This window comes from Accipiter gentilis, chromosome 10 (genome assembly GCF_929443795.1).
Source record: "Accipiter gentilis chromosome 10, bAccGen1.1, whole genome shotgun sequence".
Taxonomy (NCBI): Eukaryota; Metazoa; Chordata; class Aves; order Accipitriformes; family Accipitridae; genus Astur; species Astur gentilis.
Window position 1 is genome coordinate 11202842 of NC_064889.1, and position 22419 is coordinate 11225260.

Sequence of the window (22419 nt, forward strand, 5' to 3'; positions counted from 1 at the left end):
CTCTGATTAGGCTACTATGAGACATAAAAAAGCCAGAGCTTTAGTTGAAGAGTCTGTTGGAAGAGGTGAGTACTGCTACTGCCTTGAACCCATGCAATTCCTGTTTTATACTACCTCCTTTAAAAATTTATTCTAGTGTTTTTTTGGGTTTTTTTTGTTGTTGTTTTTTCCTGTACTCAGGGAACGGTTTGTTACTTTTGAGCTGCCTCACGGAAACGTGGAGCAAACTGACAGGGTATCATGGTTTGGTTTTTAATAGGAGAGAGGGAGAGAGAGAGAGGAAGTTGGAATCATCCAATGTTATAAATTTGCCTGTATCTATATCCAGTCCTCTTCTCCACTCCTCCTCTTTCCCTGTTTTACTTAAAGAAAAAAAAAAAAATTAGGCATATGTTTTTACTTTTAAAAGAAAAAATGTTTAAAATGTAATGTTGTGAGAAAGCAACCATAGGAACTCCTGGCTCTATTTAAGTCTGTCAGAACTCCCATTGACTTTACTGGGGCCAAGATGTCACCCTTAAGGCAGGCCAGGCTGACTTTTGTATTGTTCCTCATGTATCAAAAGGTGGTCAGAAGTCATCAAAAAGCCCTACTGTTCTGTTTTGTGTTGATGAATCAGCCTCTAGTTACTGTAGTTCTTTACCTTGTAACTGTTTGCTAGTTCTGAACCAGACAGTACACATTCACCTTTTTGTAACAGTGTTGCTGCAAATGCTTTAAAAATAATCTTGTACCAAAGACTTTTCAGTAGAAGAGAAGGAAGCCACATATTGTCCAAAAATAATTGAACTAGTTAAAAGCTATAGGTTTGACGAGCTGAATACATTTTATTGTATAAGTAGTTACTAACAAAAAACAACAGGGCTTCTTGATTGTAGTAGTTGATTGCATAGATGAGTTGTATGCTTCTATGATTTTAACTACCTTGTTGTTACAAGAGCCTTTAAAGAAAGGTATAATAATACCAGCAGATATCTCCAAAGACTTCCAAGTGTAATTTTTTTCCTCCAGCATGTAGTTCATCAACAATACAGTATTAAAAAAAATATTTTTGAACAGCTTTTTATCTACTTGCTGAAGAAAAAGAAAACCCTTTCACCAAAGATTTATTTTTGGTTTTGTCAGGCAGAATGTTTAGTGTACAGCAGAGTACTGTTTCTAGTTAGATAAAGTGTGAATTAATCAAAACTAGATTAAGAATGTGTAACTGTAGCATGAAGTTTCACACTTCATCTTTCAGAGTAGCCTCTTTTGTTAGTTTCATTCAGAAAGAGCTGATATGCAGATGGTAACTGCTTCTCCAAAGACTTGTTTGGTGTAAGTACTGATAATCGGATGTAATTTTATGACCTTCATTACAGGTAAATACTGTAAATCCTAAACTTTTCCTTCCAGAGACCCACTCTTTAGTTTAACCCATGGATAATTTGGGAGAAACAGACTTTGTATAAATTTTGTCAATCTAATATAGATGCTCTAACTTCAATAGCCAAAGAGTTGAAAATATTCAGTGTATTAGAGAGCAGTGCATCCAGAACTCTATTCATTACTTAATGTTTTATTAAGGTACTTTTTATCAGCAAATAAAGAAAACCAAAGATATTTAAGGTTACCTCAGCATATAGGCAAGCTTAGTTAGATATTAATTATTCTGTCTTTTTCTTTATTTTTATGTTAACCAAATATAATATGTTTTTCCAGAACCCAGTCTGCATTCATGTGCTTCCCTTTACTTTGTCATATAGTCATGATTACTACAGACCAAAACCCCATGTTCTCCTCAAAATTCATGGCCTATTTCTAATATATCACAAGATTTTGTGAGAGAAAATTTGTCTTATGGTTGAAAACTCCACCAATGTAAGCAAAGGAATCTCCAGAAAAATTATGTAGCAACTGATACTTTCTCTATTGAACTCAATAGCAGAATCAATCCTTCATGATTCTAACAGTGCAAAATTGGACTCTAAGTTCAAATGCTTCCTATCCTTGAAGCCAACACATGTAATTATAGATACGATATTAGAGATATTAATGTTCTTAAAAGTTTACTGTCTAAGGAAATCAGTTTTTCATATGTAAACTTTGTTCATTCCATTTGCGTAGAAAGAGCTGGCAGAATAGTTTCAGGTTTTCCAGTATTTTTTATGTGGTTATGTCTGCAGAAACTGGGTCCTGGAGAAAAAAATGTCATTTTTTAATTATGAATTTTACTGAATATGTTCTGGAAGATGAACATAAATGTGGAATTTAGTGTTACACTATGTGAATTGATTAAGTGTATTAAGAACTAAGGAGCCATGGATGATGTAATGAGTGTATATGCAACCCTTGTACTTTAAAAAGAATGCAAAAATGTTACAGTTGATGTGACTTGAAAAGCATCAAAACTTACAAAGGAAATCTTGAAACTAGTTTACCATGCTAATTGTGTTTCCACGTGAGGACTCTGCCCTTCAGTTGCAACAGCAATGCCTGTTCTGCAGGAGCTGGATCCAAAACGAGTTACACTTGTGTACATTCTTCATATTTAACAAATAAAAAGTATTCTCATCTTTCAGGAGTTATCTAGGAGAACTGGGAGTGTGTATGCTGTGTAGAACAGGGCCTATCAGTTGATTATTATTTTTTTTTAATAGCTCTTTTGTAAGAGAGACTTGAAAAATCTACATATTGCTTTTAATAATTTCCTGTGTTAGCTGTGCATTTTCTGTATAACTTATGAGATTTTAACCGAAAAGAGTATTGAGAGATTTCTTTACCTGTTTTTAATTACTCTTCATAGTTCATTCCCTCTTTGGTTTTATTCCCTTGCTTTAGACTGTGAGCTAAATCTTGTTTGCCTTATTCAAATCAGGGTCCTCACCCTGTTTCTTTTTAAGTCAATGGGAGAATTAATTTTTATTTCAGTTTGCATGGTCTGGACAGAAAAAAAAAATCAACTTTTTTTGTTGTTTTTTTTTGTTTGTTTTTGAAATCTTCACAGTATTATTATTTTTAAAGGCCAGAATTCTTACATGGTTAAAACTCCCACTGGCAAATGCATTTTTCTAAGATAAGTTACCATGCATCAGAAGTCCACTGTAAATCTCCATGCATCCAGTCCTAGCCTGTAGTAAACTGAGTACTTCAAGTGAGTTTACCTCTTTTTCATTGCAAACTAAGTCAATTTGAATGACTTACCATTTGCTGCAACCTGACGTATGCAAGCATAGTTACCATCGACTGCTGAGTCTCAGTAACATGTTACCCTGAGCAAACTTGTAAGCCTTAAGACCAAGAGCTCTTACTCATTTTATTTGTTACAGATTGAAGTTCATGCAGGGAAAAGTCCATCTCCTAACACGGGGAATGTTGGTAGCTTTTGTAGGGAGCTCTATGTTTAGCCAAAAATCTCATTCACACCAACTGCAAAGAGAGCTGCACAGGTGTAACTCTGGTGGTATTTCACAGAGATCAATTTACTGAAGTCATTCTGGTAAAATTGAAAGCAGAATTACACCTAGTAATTGCTAAAGAGGTAGTTCTTAGCTTGAACAATTGTTACACAGTAGTTGCTGCAACTGCAGGTCTGCTAATAGCAAGCAATTTCTAAAATGGAGGAATTTGTCTGCAGGAAATATTGAGTGCCTTTCTATAATAACATTAAGTTAAAATATATTATTTATGTAACTGTATATTTTGAAATGTGTTTCAAAAATACTATTCTTCAATACAAGTCCAAAACCAAATCACATTCTGTTAATAGAGGCCCTTATGAAAAGAACACAAATTCAATTTGGCTTAAGTGCAAAGAAGTTTATTTCTTTGGAATTCCTCTAGATTTACACTGAGACTGGTCCTAAATAACTCAAAAGGGATGTAAACACATGCTTATGGTTTTGCTGTGTTGGGCCCTCTGGTTCCATTGTGAGCTGTGCTCCTTCTGGAAGTTCTCAGCTTTTCATGGTTGCATATACCCACATTGCATCTGCCTGGTATGTTTTCAGTAAAGACTGACTGTATATGAAAAACTGACATACACAAAAGTTGCTTTTTGATTGTTTGGCTTTTGGGTTTTTATAAAGTTGTGAATGAATCGCCAGTGTAGGAGCCAGGTATGTATCTCATATTGTGGTGGTCTGGATCCTTTCACTCCGTGTGCCATTTTCTTCTAAGGGCAGCAATGGCTGACTCGCTAATGGAGGATGGAGCTGAATTGTATTAATTTTATATTTGTCTCAGGGGATCAGCTCTGTGAATTCCATTGCATGAGGGAAGCTAATGTTTGCCCTGATTTGAATGTAACTTTTTAATGTCTTTTAAAAACTATTTTGTTTAATAATGTGGATTTGTTTTTCTTTTCTAGCATTCTAGTAAATGTTACCTAGCGTGTTGGTTCATTTTTCCCCTCCAGGGTTGTTTATATACTACCCCAAGGTCATGCCAAAAAGTAATAGAAGTTTAAATGCCAAATGTTTATGAAACTGCTGTCTAAATACTGATTGATTGCACAGTTGAAATAAAAGTTTTCCCTAGTAAAAGTGCTACTTGATAAATATTTTCAGTGTCTCTGAGTGGCTCAAAACAAGGAAGATATAAATATAGTGTCTCATTTTAGGCTGAGCAGCTAGGGAGATGATGGCACTTAAAAATCATAAAAAGAGGTAGAGAGTAAACTGCACATGCCTTATCACTGAAATTCATAGAACTTTCCCAAACATGTATTCATGTATCATTTTTGTACCTGGAATTATTTCCCACCTAAAAACTCCCATTTGTGTCCCACTGCTGTCAAACACCCATGCAAGATCTCTGTTTTGGTTTATTTTCATTGGGTGTGGAAGATGTGGTTCTCAGCACAGTTGTTCTCAAAAGTCTGGGAAGCTGCTTGCAAAGCTGCACTACAGAGTTTTTCCCAACATTTTTACATCTGCTGTTGAACCTGGTATTTCAACATATGACAAGACTATGAAAATGCAGTTGCTGTTGGTCAAAAGGGAAACTGCTTTTTTTACAAAGGACTACATTCTGGATGAAAGTCAAGTTCAGTTAGTGAGGAAATTGAGTTCTGTAGGGATTAAAAGGTTTCTATTGCCAGCAGGTTGATTACTGATTGCCACTTGAAAGCAACTGAAAAATTGGCTAGGCGGTTTAGAGAGTTAGGTACAGAGTTGGATTTAGAGTAGTAGTGCCCATCCAAATCTTACACTACTGGAAATAAAACCACAGTAATTACTGCTGTTATTTACAAGGTCTCTAGGAAGATAAAAACAAACCAGCAATGGAATCTGAACTCTCACAATCCTTAGGTAGGTTTGACTTTGGTTTTTCATCTATATTGTTCCCTAAAAGACTGGAACTCCACTGGCACTAAATATACTTAACGGGAAAGAAAAGATATTTCACAGGTATTTCAAAGTTTTGAAATCACAGTATTGGGAATTGAAGATTTGAAATAAGTGTTCACTAACTTCCTTGTATGTCCAGGAAATGACTGCTTCTGAATACATTTATTTTTACTTATTTTGACCTTCTCTAAGAGGCATGTGCTCTGTCACTTACAGGTACCCCTAAGAGAGAGGGTGCTGTGTGGGCCTGTAGGAGACAGAGCCTTTCTGCTCTGGCAGCATCTTGTGCTGATGAGTTGGGCTGCCTGGATTCTACAGTAGAACCATGATGTCTTTCTTTCCTTTTGAATTCTCAAAAGACAAAGGAAATCTGAAAAGCCTCATCATGCTTCTCTATGAATCACAGCTGTTCTTACCTGCAGAGTCTGCTTATAGAACAGTTCTGCCTAGTTGGGTAGCTTATGCGACATTTATCCGTGGGAGTATTAGAGCACCAGCTGTGGTGACTATTTCTAAAACAAACTCTAATCCAAAATTCTTTATTCTGTATGTTCAAATACAGGAACACTGAAATATTGTTATTCAGATGTAATTGAGAAAATTAGACCAATACTGAAAAAGTAATAAAGTATTTTAACAGAGTATTTGTAAAAAATTATTAAATCTTAAATATAGTAAATAAATTAAATTGTAAAAGGTAACAAAGAATATTGAATAGCTAGGGAGCACTCAGACTTGGACTGTCCAGTGATACAAAAGCTCTACCAGTGTAGTCCACCAGAGATGCTGTTCTTTCTCTAGGTGAGAACAGGAACCAACTGCAGTTCCTGATTATGTTACTGCTGGTTAGTACAGGTACATTTTTACAGTCCAGAGTCCTCATTCTCAATAGCAATAAATAAATAGTAAAGCCCCATCTGTCAAGGAGTTATTACTGCAAAGGAAAGCTTTAAAACAGCCCTGGTTTTTGACCTGATGCTGTGCTACGTGCTTGCAGTCTGCCACCAACCTGAATGTCTGAGCTTCAGACATGTGAGCTCTGTGGGCCACTTACATTGAATGGCCACATTAATTGAAATGACAGCATTGCTGTTTCTTTCTTTAGTTTCTCAGTGACATCAATCTGCCATCTTTGCTTACCTGTTTTTTGGATAAAAGGACCAATACGTTGGAATACAAAGGCCAGCTTTCTGCCATGCTTTGCAGGTTGTTTGGTCCTCAGCAAGGAGGAAAGCAGGGAATAGGGGGCGAAAGGACTCTACCTGCAGTTGTGGCAACACATGAGGATTGCTGTATGTGAAACATCCCTTGTACTACAACAGGTGAGCAGCAGTTCTTTATGAGTTAATTCCTCTTCCTATCCTCATCCTTTCACTCAGCAGGTGACACTGGCATCTCTGTTAAAAAGCAGAGTCTATGCCTGTATTTGGCTGTTAATACTGTGCAGAGCACCACACGTTAAAGAAACTGGCTGCTGCAAGGTCTAAACTGGGTATGTATGTCTTGAAAACCAGCCCAGTTCTCGACCAAATCTGGAGCTCTGGTGACTGCAGATTTGGAATCTCCATTGCACCTAAGGCCAGACTTTGCATTTTGTTATATATGAAAAAAGACATCTGTTTCCCTTTCATTTATTTCTTAAGTTATTTATCTTAATATTTACAAGTAAATCCACTTGGGTATTCTGTTTGGGGATGCATAAGCATTTATTATAAGTAGGACTAACCTATGCTTTATCTTATTTCCAATACATGTTGGCACTGTGCAGCCCAGTCTGTCTCCCCTTTTTTCCTTCATCTGCAATCATGGTCTCAGGATTAGTGCTGGACAGTAGAGTGTATCCTCCGCCAGCAAGAGAGAAGCTGTAGGTGCTAATGCTGTTGCTGTCCATGTTGCAGTGTCCTACTTTTTCTATAATTAATATATTAAGGCTTCGCTTCACCTTTTCTTCCCCACACAGTGAAGAGGATGGGATTCTTCTCTGCACAAAACTGCATGCTAGAGCCCTGGGTAAACAAGCTCAGATTTGACAAAGAGATACCATATTGTTTCTACCTGAAAGTGTAGTGTAAGCTTTATTTAAATCCTATTTACACAGGAATACACCATTAAGACATACAGAAAATGCAAATAATTCAGAATCTAGCTGTGCCTCGGTGAAAGATATACTATGCATGGCTATGCCTAGTCCATAGGATCTTCCTTAGCTGGCAATAGAGGTCTGGGGGCTGGCAAACATTTGGGTGACAGTTGCTCTTCAAGAGACTTCTGCCCTTACTGTCATGTGTGAATCCTTGGCTGGCCTGCAGGAACCAGCTGAGATGGTTTTCCAGCAGTGCTGCAAAATGGTCCAAGTTCCTCAGGGTTTCTCTGGAGAGATGGCTCAAGCATCACTGGAAGTTGACCAAAATTCCAGGTGGGTCCAGGGGATGCTAGATACTGTAATCATCCTCAGTTTTGAAGGATGAAAGTGAATTTCTGAGGGTAACTAAAGATATGTTTCCTATTATGCTGCTCCATGGGAAGTTTTAAATCAGTGCCCAAAACACTGGATTCTGCTTCAGCTGGAAATAGACTGGGGACTCCCCAGAGGTCATGTTAATAGAATGGTTTTGAATTTCCTTTTATCTGCATGGCAATACATTGGGGGGAAAAAAAGATTTTCATGAGTAAAGCAGCAGATTTCTGGCTAGGCTGCCAGGGGGTTGCAACACATGAAAGCAGGAAAAGTGTTGCTCACACTACAGCTCACTACAGCCTTTAACAATTTGAATTTTGGTGTGCTGATCTAGGAAATTAACCCCTCTGGATTGCTGAAAGCTATCACCAGGGGATGAGTGACAGAACTTAATATAAGCTGCCTCCTTACTTTCTGCAGTTTACAGTCATATTAGCTTAAAACAATCCCACTGAACTACTTGCTCATAGCCTTCCCTGTATTAGGTCATGCAACTGAAGTTGGAAGTAAGGCAGCTTACAACACAGACTGTAAAATAAAAAAAAAAAAATTAATTTCCATTAAAAATTATATCATTCATGTAAGCAACCATCATGCTTTGGAATAGATCCTGAATATTTAGAAGTCGGTAACAGCTTGCTCAGTCTCTATCAAATAAAACAATCTGGCTTTGCTTTACACAAAACCCACAACCAAGGCAGAATGAATCCCTTGAGATCAAGATTTCCAACTTCAAAGGATAAGTTAACTCCAAGCTTGAGTTCTAAATATTTCAATTAAACTTCTGCAAAATCAAAAGCAAGACAACCTCTAGTTCATAATAGGAAAGAATTTTGATACTGACTTTTACAACACTTTACACCAAAGTAACTATATTAAAGAGGAAAGTGCCCTCTTATTTTTTTATATACTGCATCACTAGCTTTGTGACCTACATATGGTAAGATAAAATCAGTGAAGGTCTGCATATTAGAAGCCATTGTAGCACAGCCTAGAATCACAGTCAATACCCAAGAGTCCACTTCAGCCATTGTAAAGGCTCAGAGGTTTACTTGAGCCTGGACTACCGCTGTGATTAGCTTTTGAGCACTGGCTAGAGATGGGGTAAGTACCCTGGCACCCAGCAGTGTGCTGGCTTGCATCATCTCCTATGACACAGAAGTCTCAGCCTGAGTGACGGGGTTGCCATTTGCAGTTGGGTTGACTGGAAACAGCCTTTTAACAGAAGCACTCCACAACTTGGTTTAGCATTCAACAAGGTTGTAAGAGTTTGTGATGAGGTTTCTCTCCTGTAGCTCAGCTGGGCCAAAACTTATAGCCCAGTCCTGCAGTTGCAGTTAACTAGATAACAGGATTCCCATAGGAACAGATGTATAGCACCCTAAAATGTCTGTCTGTAAATTTCAGATTTTGAATTGTACCCACTAGGCATAATACATGTCAAGCAATTTAATCCAGTTTGGTGTTTGCGGACAGATAGTGCATATATTTTAAATAATTAGTTCCACATTCTTTTCTTGAAATCCTGGATTCCATATGAATTTTAGCCTGGGGATTAGGGAAGCTGCTCTCGGATGTAATCAGGGAGAGTGCAGCATCTATGTAACTAGGTCACAGTGTACTTAGGCATATTTAGTTATCTGTTCTTGTGTTCCTTCCTACTTTTGTTGCACAATAAACAAAAGAAGTAACTAAGTTTGATTTGTTATCTCCTCTTAAAGGATGGCAGAATTCTGAGATTTCATAGTGGCTTTTTTTACTGCATTTTCTAACAATGGTATGTTTGTGGGTTTTTTTTTTTCCTGCTTTAGCTGCATTTTCCTTTTGTGGTCTACAAACCCCCAAATTCAGACACTAGTTGGTTCCTGCTTCCCAGCAGATCTCCTTTACTCATAGTTACTTGTTCAAAACAGGTTTTATTACTGCATTCCAGTAAATATTTTCTTTAAAAATTAAGACTAAGCTATAGTTGCCAAAAAAAAAAAAAAAAGTCATGTAGCAGTCCCCTCGATAGTTTACTAACTACATTTCCTCCTTACTTTCTAATTGTGGAAGTGCTTGGTAATTACTGCAAATACATGAGGTCTTTCTTACTTTAAGAAGGTCTCTTAACATTATGGTGGGTTAACCTTGGCTGGCTGCCAGATACCCACCAAGCTGCTCTGTCACTCCCCCTCCTCAACAGAATGGGGTGAAAATAAAATTGAAAAGCTCATGGGTGAAGATAAAGAGAGGGAGATAGCTTACCAATTACCATCACAGGCAAAACAGACTTGACTTGCGGAAGATTTAATTTATTGCTCCTGGTCTGTACTCAGAGAGGCCACCCCTGCTACCAAAACCATGCCACTTACACCCAATACAAACGTTAATGATATTTTTATACTAAGATTTTGGTCCTGTTTGCTGTTTAACGTAGAGCTGGCTTCTCAGCATCGTGCTCTGAAATTCAGAGACATAATTGTAGTTGAAAACCTCAACTACTGATCTGGATGAAGGGAAGGGCAAGTGATACAATTTGACTGAGATGGCTGTAAAATTAATTTATCTCTTGACAGACATGTTCTTGCTAAAATCTGTCTCCATTCTTGACCATCCATGTCCCTCCTAGAGAGATCAGATATACTCCATAAACCCCAATACAGAGTCCTCCAAAGAGAAACTAGTAGAGTAAAATCAAAACCAGCTGGCCTTTAAATCTGACTTTGAGTTTTATAATCATGAGTTGAGCATCACTATTTTGTCTCACTACTAATAATGTGTCAGTTTTTATTGAAGACAGTAAATCACAAACACATGGATTAAATCTACTCCGGTGTGTGCTCTTTGACTATAGCAATGAGGTACAGATTTGCTTCCTTAGTGCAGAAAGCTGTTATTTACCCATGTGTAACTAGGGTTAGAGCAACTGTGGTGTGGCTAGAAGTTGCATGTAGTGGTATCGCATAATCCAGAAGAGTCTACAGAGGTACTGAGGGGAGACTTTGCTATTCTCTCAGTGACTCTGCCTGATACTCTGAGCTGCAGTGTCCATACATACTGAACTTGGACTGGACAAGCAGTCCTACTGCTTGAAATTCAAGGACTTCAGTCAGTGATGTTCAATGGGTCTGATCCATCCCAGAGGCAGCACCCTGTGAACTGCACTCTTCAAAACCATAAAAAGCAGACTATAAAACAAAACAAATGCATTTGTGTGTGTGTAACTTTCTGTAATATATAGATCTTATCAAATAAATATGACTTGCAAAAACTGTAAAAAAGTTGGTGGTGGTGGTGGATAAAAGAGGCAGCGTATCCAGGAAGATTCCCTCTAGTCTAAGCAGATACGCATGGGTCAGGAAGCTCTGTGCCTGTCCAAGGCTCTTACTAAGGCACAGGGCTGAGATGAGAGAATACCCACACAACTGTGCTAAGCCTGGAGAGCTTGTTCTGCATGAGGCTTTGCTACCTCCAGAGTTAGCATTACCATTCCTTTAGTTTTATGACAAAGATTTCACTGTGGCAATTCTGCAATGCAAATCCCAGAAGAGTCTTTGCCTAAATTTAATTACTTACTTAAAAATGCACTGATGCATAGGACAAAGCTTCCTTGGGTTTTTACAGCAACAAACTTTATAACTTTGACTCTCAGCAAAGTCATTGACAGAGCCTGCATACAAGAACAGATTCCTAACCAATTATTGGCAAAGATCAGCATGGCCTTTGCAGAAAACTAGAAAGGGCTCTTGAGAGAACTAAGTGCAGGAATTAAATGCTTGCCTCTCTTTTAATCAAATCCTGTTTCCACAAACAGGAAAATGTAAAGGATTAAAGATGATAATCCAGAAAGTGCAGAAATTGCGTTTCTTTCATTTCCCCACAGAGTGTCCCCATTTCACTATTCATTGCTCAACAGGCAACCACTTTGAGTGGGTAGTAGTCTGTTTTGCAGAGGAGTGGTGAAAGGTTTCTTAAACGTGTATTTGTGCCTTTTTAAAATTTATTAATTGATGTTAACGTGGCCAACTGAAGTTCCCTTTTATCCTAGATGTAAAGGGGAAAGAAATCTTATGTTCCTTGGTGACTTGAAGATCAAATGAGGGTTTTCTAATGCATATATATGCACACACACAGAGGATTTCTTGTCAAAACTTTTGTACTTTGGTATATAAATATGATAATCAATGTCTTTATATTTTAAATGTTTAGGTACTATACTTACTAATTTTTAACCTATCAGCTATAAAATTTTATAGTTTAAAACTGTTAGTAAATTGTAGGTTTTAACTTTATAAGAAGTCATATGTGTTATTGGCAAAAGTATCTGAGTGCATCAAAGTTTGGGTTTTTTTCCTGAAATACTTGAGCATGGCTGTATTTTAACTGTGAGTTGAAAAGGTAAGTGTGCACTAAAAAAAAGAAATGTTAGTCTTACTAAGTTTCAGAACTAAGAGCTTGCTTTGAACTTCAAAGATTTTGTTCCAGTATAGAAATGACACTATAGTGCCCTTTGTACACAATGTTTCTGAGACATTTTTTGATCAGTCCACTAAACTTGTCTTGCAAAGCTTAGAAAAATGTGTTTCATCAGCCAATGATTTGCTATGTGATTAGACGAAGGCATGATCATTCTCAGGCTTTTTAGTTGATTTCAAGATATATCATGCATCATATGGAAGCAAACTAATCCAATGGACTACAGAAAAAAGTCTTATATTCTTTCATGGATGAACTCACAAAGCAATCTGTTCTATACTTCTTCCCTACAAACAGTTTTGTATTCATTTCAGATTAAAGTTGAAACATGAACAGATAATGAATTAGATTTTGGTTTGTACTTTATATTATGTGGATGAATGGTTAATGCAGAAGTTTAGACAGCCTTAATTTTTGTTGATTAAAAGCAGAAATGAAACAGACTTGGGCTCATGAGACCTGGTTTACATCACCATAACAGATGTAGCATTCACCAGTAGGCGAGCAATTTGCACTGAAATAGCTTCAATGACTTGTGCTCAAACTGTTCAAGTTAGTTACAATCCCTGAGATTGGCAGAGATGCTCTACATCTGACAGACCCAGAAGAGACCTGCTTAACACATTTTTCCAGAGCAATACCAGCTGCATAACCAGCTAGACTAAAAAGGCATAAAAAGCACATCTCTGTGTAACTTATAACTATGCGCGTGTTTAGTTTTACTACCCTGAAAAAGGGAGATGCAGAGGAGAACAAGTGAGTCTGGAGGAAGAGGTGTAACTCCAGCGTAACAACAAAACCAGATTTTTAACGTTGACTCAGGCCTCACAGAAACTCCCTCCCACCTTGATAAATAGTCCAGTTTATCACAGTAGTATTGTGGAATATGTACAAGTTCGCAGAACTAGGACTTTAATTTGTGTAACACGAAAAAGGGCCTTCTAGAAAAATGAGGGGTTTTTTTCCCTCATAGCAGATGGGGGAATCTAATCTATTGATGCTGAAAGACTGTTATGAACTAAGGCTACCACAGTCCAAATTTCCTTAAATGTGTGCCTTTTCTCCAGCTCAACACTTTCTGTCCAGGTGGGGGAGAGACTACTGGCTGCTTGGCTTCTGTGTCCACATGCCAGAAAACCTGCACAGATGCTACCGGATCTTGTCATGCCATGTGCCATAAGTTGACACTGCCCATGCAGGCTGGACATACTGCCCTTCTGCACGAGCCTGCTGGACTCCCAGGTCGATGCCCATTGCTTAAGGGTGCATTTCTGTCTCACTGTGTAGGAAATCTTCTGTGGTGACTTGACAAATTACAGTACCTTGACAGGTTAAAGCTGTGTGTGCTTTATTTTATAACACATATGGCTTACAATAGAGGAAAACTTTTGTATTTTCCCCTGGTACTGGAAGTGGCAGAGTTACACAGTTCAGCCAGCTTCCAGCTTTTTTCCTTCTGGTGTCACGCTTTCTTTTTTCTTTCCTAATTTTATTCCTCTGGGATGAAATCTTGGCCCCCATAAAATCAAACAGAACAAATATTTCACTTTTTTCTTTTTTTAATTCCTTAAACATCAATAAATTTCTCCAAGGTGTTTATATTCTTTTCATTAGCACATTTGCCTACATTCACGTGTTGTTAAAATGGGCTTCTATGCTACTCTCTGCCCCCTAGCTGTGCAGTAGATACATGTGAAAAGATGCAGTAAAAATCCTTTAAATGTTAATGATCTGTTGTGGATCCATGTCTCATTGATATTTCTCTCCTGATAATGTAATGCAGTGTTGAATGTTCAGATGCTATGATAACAATCAGTAAAAGAACTTCCTTTCCCTACTGGTCATTTGTACAAAAAGGCTCTTTTAGCAGCCTTCTTTTTAACCTGAATGCGGAAAGAAAGGAACCTAGAAGTTACCAAAACCAGCTCTTCTATACTTAGTAACATTTTTAGGCCTGATGTGTCACACATGATTGAAGTTACCATTATCTCACCAAAGCTACTCTTCAACAGTCAGAGTGAGTTATAAAATATTAAATAGTATTTGTTCACAACTAGTCCTCTGGCAGGGAGCAAGAGCTTTCTGTGTGGTTGGTTATTATTAAAAGGAAAATTATTTCAGAATGACAGAATCATTATAGTTCGAAGGGACCTTGTGAGGTCTTGACTTTGAGAACAACCTCCTACACAAAGCAAGGTTAATGCTGAACTTGGGCCAGGCTATTCTGGGCTTTGTCCAGCTGGGTCTTGAAAACCTCCCAGGATGGAGGTTCTACAGTTTCTTTAGGTTCTTGTCCCAATGCTTGCTTAGCCTCAAACCAATTTCCCCCCTTCCCAGTTGGAATCTAATTTCAAATTACGACCACTGAGTCTCATTTTCCTGTTGTGCACCTCAGTACAGAGCCTGTCTCCCTCTTCTTGGCAACCTCCACTTAGGTGTTGGGGAGGTTGCTACTAGGTACTCCTAAGCTTTCTTAATTAATGCCAACTTTTGAGAGGCAGAAATGTTGCAGTAATTTTCAGGACAACCAATGAGCAGCGAGGCTGTCAGGTGGTAAATGGTGTGTTATAATGAGAACTTTCATAGTCTTTTGGGGAATATTTGAGATGTTAATGTAGGCACCTGAGCAAGTAAATTAATTCCTTTCAGATGCTGCATCAGCCATTTCCAATGTAGGTTTAGAAGTGTAAAGTTGGTCCAACAGGACTCTCGGAGACCACTCACTTAAAGACCTGAGTACAAGCTAAAGCTGAATTTGGATGAACAGCAAAACAGACACAATTTTTTGCAACTAGAGCACTGGATTAAATCTGAATTCCCTGCTCACATTTCTGATGCAGACAATCTCCCCCTAGGAACCTTTATAGGCTCAGCGACATAAATCTGCGCATCCATAATTACAGTCTACATGCTATTACAAGGCAGCCTTGCACAAAAGCTCATGCAGTCCTAGGAGAATCATCTAGGCCTACAGCGAGTTCCATCTCAGAAAATGCAAATATCTTCACAGATAAGACACATCTTCCTCCAAATATAGACTAGCTCACACCCACCTTGCTAATAACAGGCTATACTTCTCTTCAGCAAGATTACACAAAATTAACCAGCAGATCCCACAAGAATATTGGCAATATGCTATACTTTGAGGTACATGCATTCTGGGATTGCTGCAAAATAAGAGACTGTGGACAAATAAAAACGATGTCTAGGGAAGGGCAGAAATTGACATAAAAAATTGAATTACTTTCTCCATTTTAGTTAGTTAAACATGCAAAATGTAAAAGCAAAAACACAGTAATACTGATACCTTAACCTTTGCAGAAATACCACTTTTTTTCCCCCTCAGTAAAACTGTTCCAAATACTGGAGAAGTACCAACTATCCATCTAACAAGAAGGTATGTAAAGAAATAGCACTGCTAGGTATTGTGAAATAAGGTATGTGAACAAACCCCACACTTTACAGCTGGACACTTTTATCCCAGTTAAGGGAGGATAAATCCTTATTCAAAAGAATAATTATTAATACAGTTGATTAACAGTCTTGATCAAGGATGAGGGCTCTATATGTCTCTGAAATGCAGCCACTTCAGAAGATGGCAAACTGTGGCAGAACGTACGTTGCCACAAAATTGCAGTGACACCGGCAGCGATTTACCTATCAACTTGTGTTTTTCAAGGGTTCAGAAGTGCTTACCAACACTGTGAGGGCCGCCAGTTGGGCCCCACGGGTTGTGTCTCTCCTCAGGCCAAAGGGCAAACTGGTGGGCGATACCTGTACGGAGGGAGCCCCTCCTTGAAGAGGGTCCTCCAGCCAGCATGGACCTACCTGCCAGTGAGCCACTGGTGCATGGTGCTTCAGCTCTTCAGATAAACGTCTGGTGGACTGGGAGGAACTGGAGCTGCGGGCTGGAGGCGAGAAGAATGCGTTAAGCACGTGTCGCACTAGAGGTAGGTGGTGAAGCCGTTAACAGCGTGGGGAGCACAGCCCCGGCCCAGCTCTGAGAGGCACCTGCCGGTGCGGCGGTTGACGTGGCTGACTGTGGCCAAGCAAGGACCCGAGGGAGCCGCGCGCGTTGGCCCCAGCCCTCGCTCCCGCCTGCCGCGGTCGCCTCCAGTCAGGGCTGCGACTGCTCGTGCCCCGGCCCCCGCCCTCACACGCGCTCAACGGTCCCTAGCGGTCGCGCGCTGGGCGCCGGCCTCACCGCCCCTCAGCCGCCGCGCGCCGCCGGCCCAAGCCCACCCTGGGGCTAACCCCGCGGACGCCGCCTCGCCCGGCGCTGTCCCGGCGGCCGCAGGCCCGCGGCGGCCGAGCGGAGGAGGGTCGCTGGCGCCGGCGGAGCCCGCCCCAACGCGGCGTCTTTGTTCCGAGCGGCAGCCACCCCCCGCCCTCCCCTCCGAGCGGCGGCGCGGGCCGGGGGCGCGCCCCGCCACGCTCATGGCGGACGCCCCGCGGAGCGCCCCGGTGCCGCCGCCGCGGGAGCTGCCGCCGCTGCCCTTGGGGGCCCGGGCGCCGGCTGGCAACGGCGACCGGGGTACGGCGCGGTGAGCGGCGCTGGTGGCCGGCGGGGGCGCTGTGCGGGGCCGCGGGGCCTGGCAGCCCCGGCGGCGGGCGCCGAGCGAGGCGGGCGCCCGCAGCCCGCGGGGGCCCTGCCCGGCGCGGCGAGGCGCTCCGCCGACCCCCGAGCAGCTCCCGGGCGGCGGCCCTCCGCTCGCCGGGGCCCGCCTCGCCCGGCCCCCGCCGCGGGCCGCTGTAGAGCCCTCCTGCGCCCAAACTTTGCAAAGTCTGGCAGCTCCGTTACTGGGGCGGCGGCGGCTACGGCAGCAGCGGGCGGGGGCGGCAGCGGAGGAGGCGGGGGAGGAGGGGGCGGGGTGCGGGCCGGCGGCGGCGGCAGCAGCAGCAGCATCAAAGAGCCCCGATTCCTGCCGCCCTGGGAGCCATGCGCTGCTGTCTGTAATGTCAGCGGAACAGGAGAAGGACCCCATCGCGCTGAAGAGATCCCGAGGTACGGGGAGTGCCGGGCCGGGCGGGGGGGGGTTGGCCGCTGCCGGGGCCTAACTCCCCTGAGGAGGGAGACCTGCCGGTGCCGCGGGATGCGCGCATCGGCCGGACCGACGGCCGCTGCCCGCCGGGCTCCCAGCCAGCCGGCCGGCCGGTCGGCCGGCCGCCGCTCAGCCTGGGCCGGGCCGCCCGCGCCCCCGCCGCCGTCCCTCCCTGCGGCTGGCGGCGGGGCCGGGCGGCGCGGAGCCGCGCTAAGTTTGCACGGTGGGGCCCGGCCGGGCCCCGCGGGCTCGCGCAGCCTCCGGGGCCTTTAAATGCAAAACTCGGGGCGCGCTGCGCGCGCGGGTGTGCCCCGCGAGTGGAGGCGTGGGGATGCGTGGCTGTGTCTCTTGTGTTTTTCTGGATGTGCTGCCCATTAGTATGCAGCGTGCATACTGTTGGTGCAAGGGAATACGTCGGCTGTGCCACATGTCCGAGTTGGTGTTGATGCGGAGCCCGTAAATTACACTTGAGTGGTCGCTCTTCTAAACCCTGGTCTTGCTCTTGTGCTTGATTCTAGCTGGGGTTCTGGTTTTTTTCGGGAAATGAAAAATTTATCGAAATAGCGTTCTTTATTAAAAGCGCTGTTGTATGGCTCTAGTGAGGCTTGAAGTATGCGTTTCTTTGCAATGTGTGAGAAGGGTAGAAATATGGTATCTCTTTCGACTTCGGCTGTGCAACTGACTTTAATGGCAGTAGCACCTCAGTCTACGTAGCAGTAGTTGTGACCTTGTAGTCCCTAAAAACAGAAATGTATTTCTGAATGACATAATGAAAGATGCTAGGGTGACTGAGTTGAGTGAAAATCATGGCAAAACGGTAAGATCTGCAATTTATTGTTTCTCTTTTCCTTGCCTGCGGTTTTGCCCCTGGAATTCTATTGTTCGTGATGTTTTAAGCTTTTTTTAGGGTTGGGTAAGTGGGGATAGGTGTGGATTGTGCTATGTATGTTGTCATTGATTTACAGTTTGCTTTTCTAAAACTGTTCTAGTAACAGCTGGATTGCAACCTTGAGAATGAGAGCATGAAAATACACAGCAGTGTTACAAAGGAGACTGGGATTCATTAGACTCCTTCACTCTCGAGCCCTGATTCTGCAAACATTTAAGCACATACAGTTTCACATGCCAGAGTTACCCACCGAGTTCATGCAATTACAGCTTAATATCAAAACTGTTTACAATATCAGGGCCACAGAATAGGCTCACCAAATCTGGTTGAAATTAGACTCTTTTTAGGTTTCTCTCTATAATGAAAAGTTTACTCGACCATTTATGGTTTTTGGGAAAATGTTCTTATTGAGATAAAGCACTGCTTAAAAAGACTCTGGCATCCATCCTGTAAAAACCCAGACAGAGATTTGTCAGCGAGTATGAAAATAGTCCATAGTGTATTTGCAGTATGTTAAGTATGGTGTAAATTACATGCAAAGTCATAATCTCTTTATATGTAAATAAAACTACAAGTTGCAGTTCTCCTGACTAACACTGAAAATGTTTTGTCTTGTGTATGTATGAAGTAGGCAAGGATACGGGACTTAACCTCTTTTCCTTTTCCCAAATGTAAATGGCTGAAATACATTTTATCTGTTATTTAATAAGGGAATTGTTATCAAATATGTATTTATATCTCTAGATCCATTATGTATATGATGTCCCAGTCAAAAGGATTGTATTTTTTCCTGGAAAATTAGTCTCGTACAATGAAATAATTTTTTGCACCCTTAGCGCAACATTCCAAAATTCTCAGTACACCTTTTAATATAAGTCTGTGTGGTAGGTACCAAAAGTGACTTTCTGGAAAGTTTATTTTGGCTGCATGAAAATGACCCTTATTCACTCTTTTTTTGGAGGTATGCTAGGACTAACATTCTGTTTCCTTTCATGTATAAATTAAATCATTATAAAATCCACAGGGAAAATATAAGTTCATAGGGCTAAATTAAATCATTGGCCTCACACAGTGAGAACTGCAAATACAAAAGCTTTGTACCTTTCCGGACATAGGACTCAGTTCTGCAAACCTAGGCATATGAATGGCTTCACCCATGTAAGTAATTCGTGTAGAAATCGGTGGAACTTGTCACTGGAATTCTAATATTCACATGCTTATGTTTTTGAAGAATGATATCCCAGAGAGGGAATTTATACATAATTTTATAAAGTTTTAACTTATGCTACTGTACAACAGCACTTGCATATAATCCTCAGTATTCTACTTGATCACAGATTTACTAATATCTGTGCTGCTAGTTGTTGATTTTATTAAAAGAAATCTGGATTTTTATAATGTTTTGCTATCAGTGGTTAACGTTGTTTATGCATTAAGAGTACAGGACCATGAATAGGAGTGTATTTTATACAGCTGTGGGGAATAGTGTTCACAAGTACAATCTCCCACTGAATTTATGAGTGTAGGAATGCTGGAGAAGAAGCTAAAGGAAAGTGCAGGGACAGTTCTGGGCAAAGAATTTATCAAGAAGATGATTGATGGAGTTGGAATTTAAGGGAGATTTGTCATCATTCTTTATGTAAAACTTTATGCTGTGATTAATTAGTATTTACAGTTAATGTAGTGCCAGTGCTTCATAGCATGCCAAGTATATGCAGGATTTTATATTCTAAATCAAGGCAAAAAGGACTTTTTTTTTTTTTTTTAAGAATAATCCCTGGTTGCTCTAATGATGGGTTATACTGCGATATGCTATGCTCAAGCATGAGTTTATTCTGAGAACATGATCATGACTTCATGCCTTAGTCTTTGTAATTCAGACTTAAAATTTGACAGGTGTTGATTTGGATGTCCACGTATCTTCCTTATGTATAATGAAAAATGAAATTAAATTTCAACAGTGGCAGCCACAGCCGAAAGGAAATTATTAAAGCAGAGGCAGAACTGGATTCTTACTTGAGGTAGAACTGGTAAATTCCCTGGAACCTCAGAAAAGGAGGGGAGGAGGAAGTAAGTGCTAGAAGTGAAAATTTGTCAGGCTTCCTTTGATCAGGAGTATTTGACATAACTATTGGATATTTCAGTCTGTATACAGTAGGTCTGCTTCTTCCCTCTGAGAAGAGATTTTGTGTTACTTTATTGAATAGTCCTAAAGCTGGTTTAGTTGTCTGCTGAAAATACTTGTCTTAATGTAGAGTGGTGTAATATCATACATTATGCTTCTTTGTGTAATACTATTGATAATTCACAGTTATTTTCAGGTCGCCTTTGGTAATAAAGACAAACCCATGTGTCCAGCTCTATGCTTGCATCTTGGTAAAGTTTGACGTGTATTCTGAATATGAGTTTTAAACAAATAACAGTAAATTTTTAAGGTTGGATTGCCCACTTCTTACTGTCCTATACTGTTACTATTTTATTTTTTTTAAAGAGCAAATAAGTTATTATCTTAACAGCCCTGGGAAAAAAAGAAAACAGAATTAACACACTGTTTCTTAATGTAATGATGTTAGTATCTTAACATGTGTTGCTCTCATATCACCCCAAAGTGATTTTCATACTTCAGCTCAGGGTTTTCTTTGCGTTCCCATATGATGGCAAACCTACTTGAGCCCCATGAAGGAAGGCCGACTGGGATAATAAGGAATGCGCTAGATTTTTTTTTTTTTTTTTTTTTGTCTATGGTCTAGCTAGGGTTTTAAAAATGAAAGCCACAATTTATACAACCTGGACAGCTTGTCCCACTGTTACGAACAGTGAAGAAGAATCCCAGATGAAGTACAGATATCTCTTTGTATTGCTCAAAGTCAAGTCTGATTGAGTGATTGATAAAAAGAACATTCTCTACTTCTTTTTGTGCCAGAGCATCCGTGCTCAATTATTCTATGAGGCTTCTGCAGAGTAGGGCAGATTCACTTAGAGCCCCTCTCATTTTTGGCCGGTGTCTTGTTTGTTTGATTGCATTTAGTGAAATTTCGATTTGATAAACTAGAGATCTGTCTAAACAACATAGGTTTTCAGTGGTTTGCATTCATGGATCTACTACTGTTTGCTTTTCCCTTCATGGCATATTGTAATGTACTGTTGTATACTGGTGTAGTGAGTTTGATAAATGCTATGTCTGTGAAAGTTAAATAGGAGGTGAATCTTAGGGGTAGTTTTCAGCAGTTCTTTTGAAAGTTTTATGCATTATGCAAACAAGAAATACTTCTAACTGGTGAAGTGGAGATGTTAAGAACCAAGGGACAGATAAACATAAAATAAATTGAAATGTTTATGCCAACTGTAATGAGCACGAATTGGGCATTAAAGTGGTAATAGAGTAAGATAGCTGTATGCAACGTATGCTAACTTTTACCTCCAGATGTTCACTCCTTAAGAATTTGCAATGTAAGGCACCAGAATTAATGCAAGTTCAGTGTTTGTAACAGATACCTGTTGCTATGACAGACAGAGGCAAACTTAAAATACAGTCTGTAAGAAAACTAATGCAGTATTGCACTGATTGAAATTTTGTAGGTGGTGACAGTGGATTGGATGGGTTAGGAGGACCAGGAGTACAACTTGGAAGCCCTGATAAGAAAAAGCGCAAAGCAAATACACAGGTAAATTCCCTTTGGTTCTTTTGATTTCTTAATAAATAGTGCACTCAGATGTTGTTTGCTGCTATGACTGTCTTGCATTGTTCGGAATACCAGTCTATTCTCACAAGTAGCATTTACATACAAAATATTTCAGTTGTACTGTGAAGTTGAAATCTTCATAATACTAGTTATTCTCACTGAAGTTATTTTAATCTCTGTAGGTTGCCAAAGACCTATAAAGAGAGGAGCACACTAAGACTGCAACAACTTGTATTTTACTATATGGATTTGATTCAGACACAGACTTTCTTTTAATGACTTTGTAGCCATTGGTAGAAATCTGTGCAGCACGAGTAGTTGCTGTGAGACTACTTTTCCTCTTACTTTTATTCCTATATGTTTAGGTTTGTGGGCTAATGGATCAGTACAGTTTGTTAATGCTTTGACCAAACTCTTGGTATATTCCCCAAGTAATTTTCAAGCATAAGCTGTGAGGCAGGTTCGGCTCCTTTCCAGTGAATCCCTGCAATTTGGCATTTCTATACAGTTTCTGTTTTCAGAAAAGAAGCCTGAATACAAAACATCTAAAGCAATTAGG

General features: G+C 40.5%; 1 protein-coding gene across 2 annotated transcripts in view; it reads left to right on the forward strand.

Moving 5' to 3' along the window:
- Window positions 1–22419, forward strand: part of PYGO1 (pygopus family PHD finger 1) — a 192916-nt gene that overhangs the window by 165112 nt on the left and 5385 nt on the right. The window contains exons 2-3 of one of the 2 annotated variants that reach the window (XM_049812809.1): window positions 17144–17251; window positions 21757–21842. In XM_049812809.1, coding sequence (XP_049668766.1) covers window positions 17203–17251; window positions 21757–21842 — 135 coding nt within the window. In that variant the 5' untranslated portion in view covers window positions 17144–17202. Of the gene's footprint in view, window positions 1–17127; window positions 17252–21756; window positions 21843–22419 lie in introns of those variants that run through there. The other variant, XM_049812808.1, reaches the window with a different exon arrangement.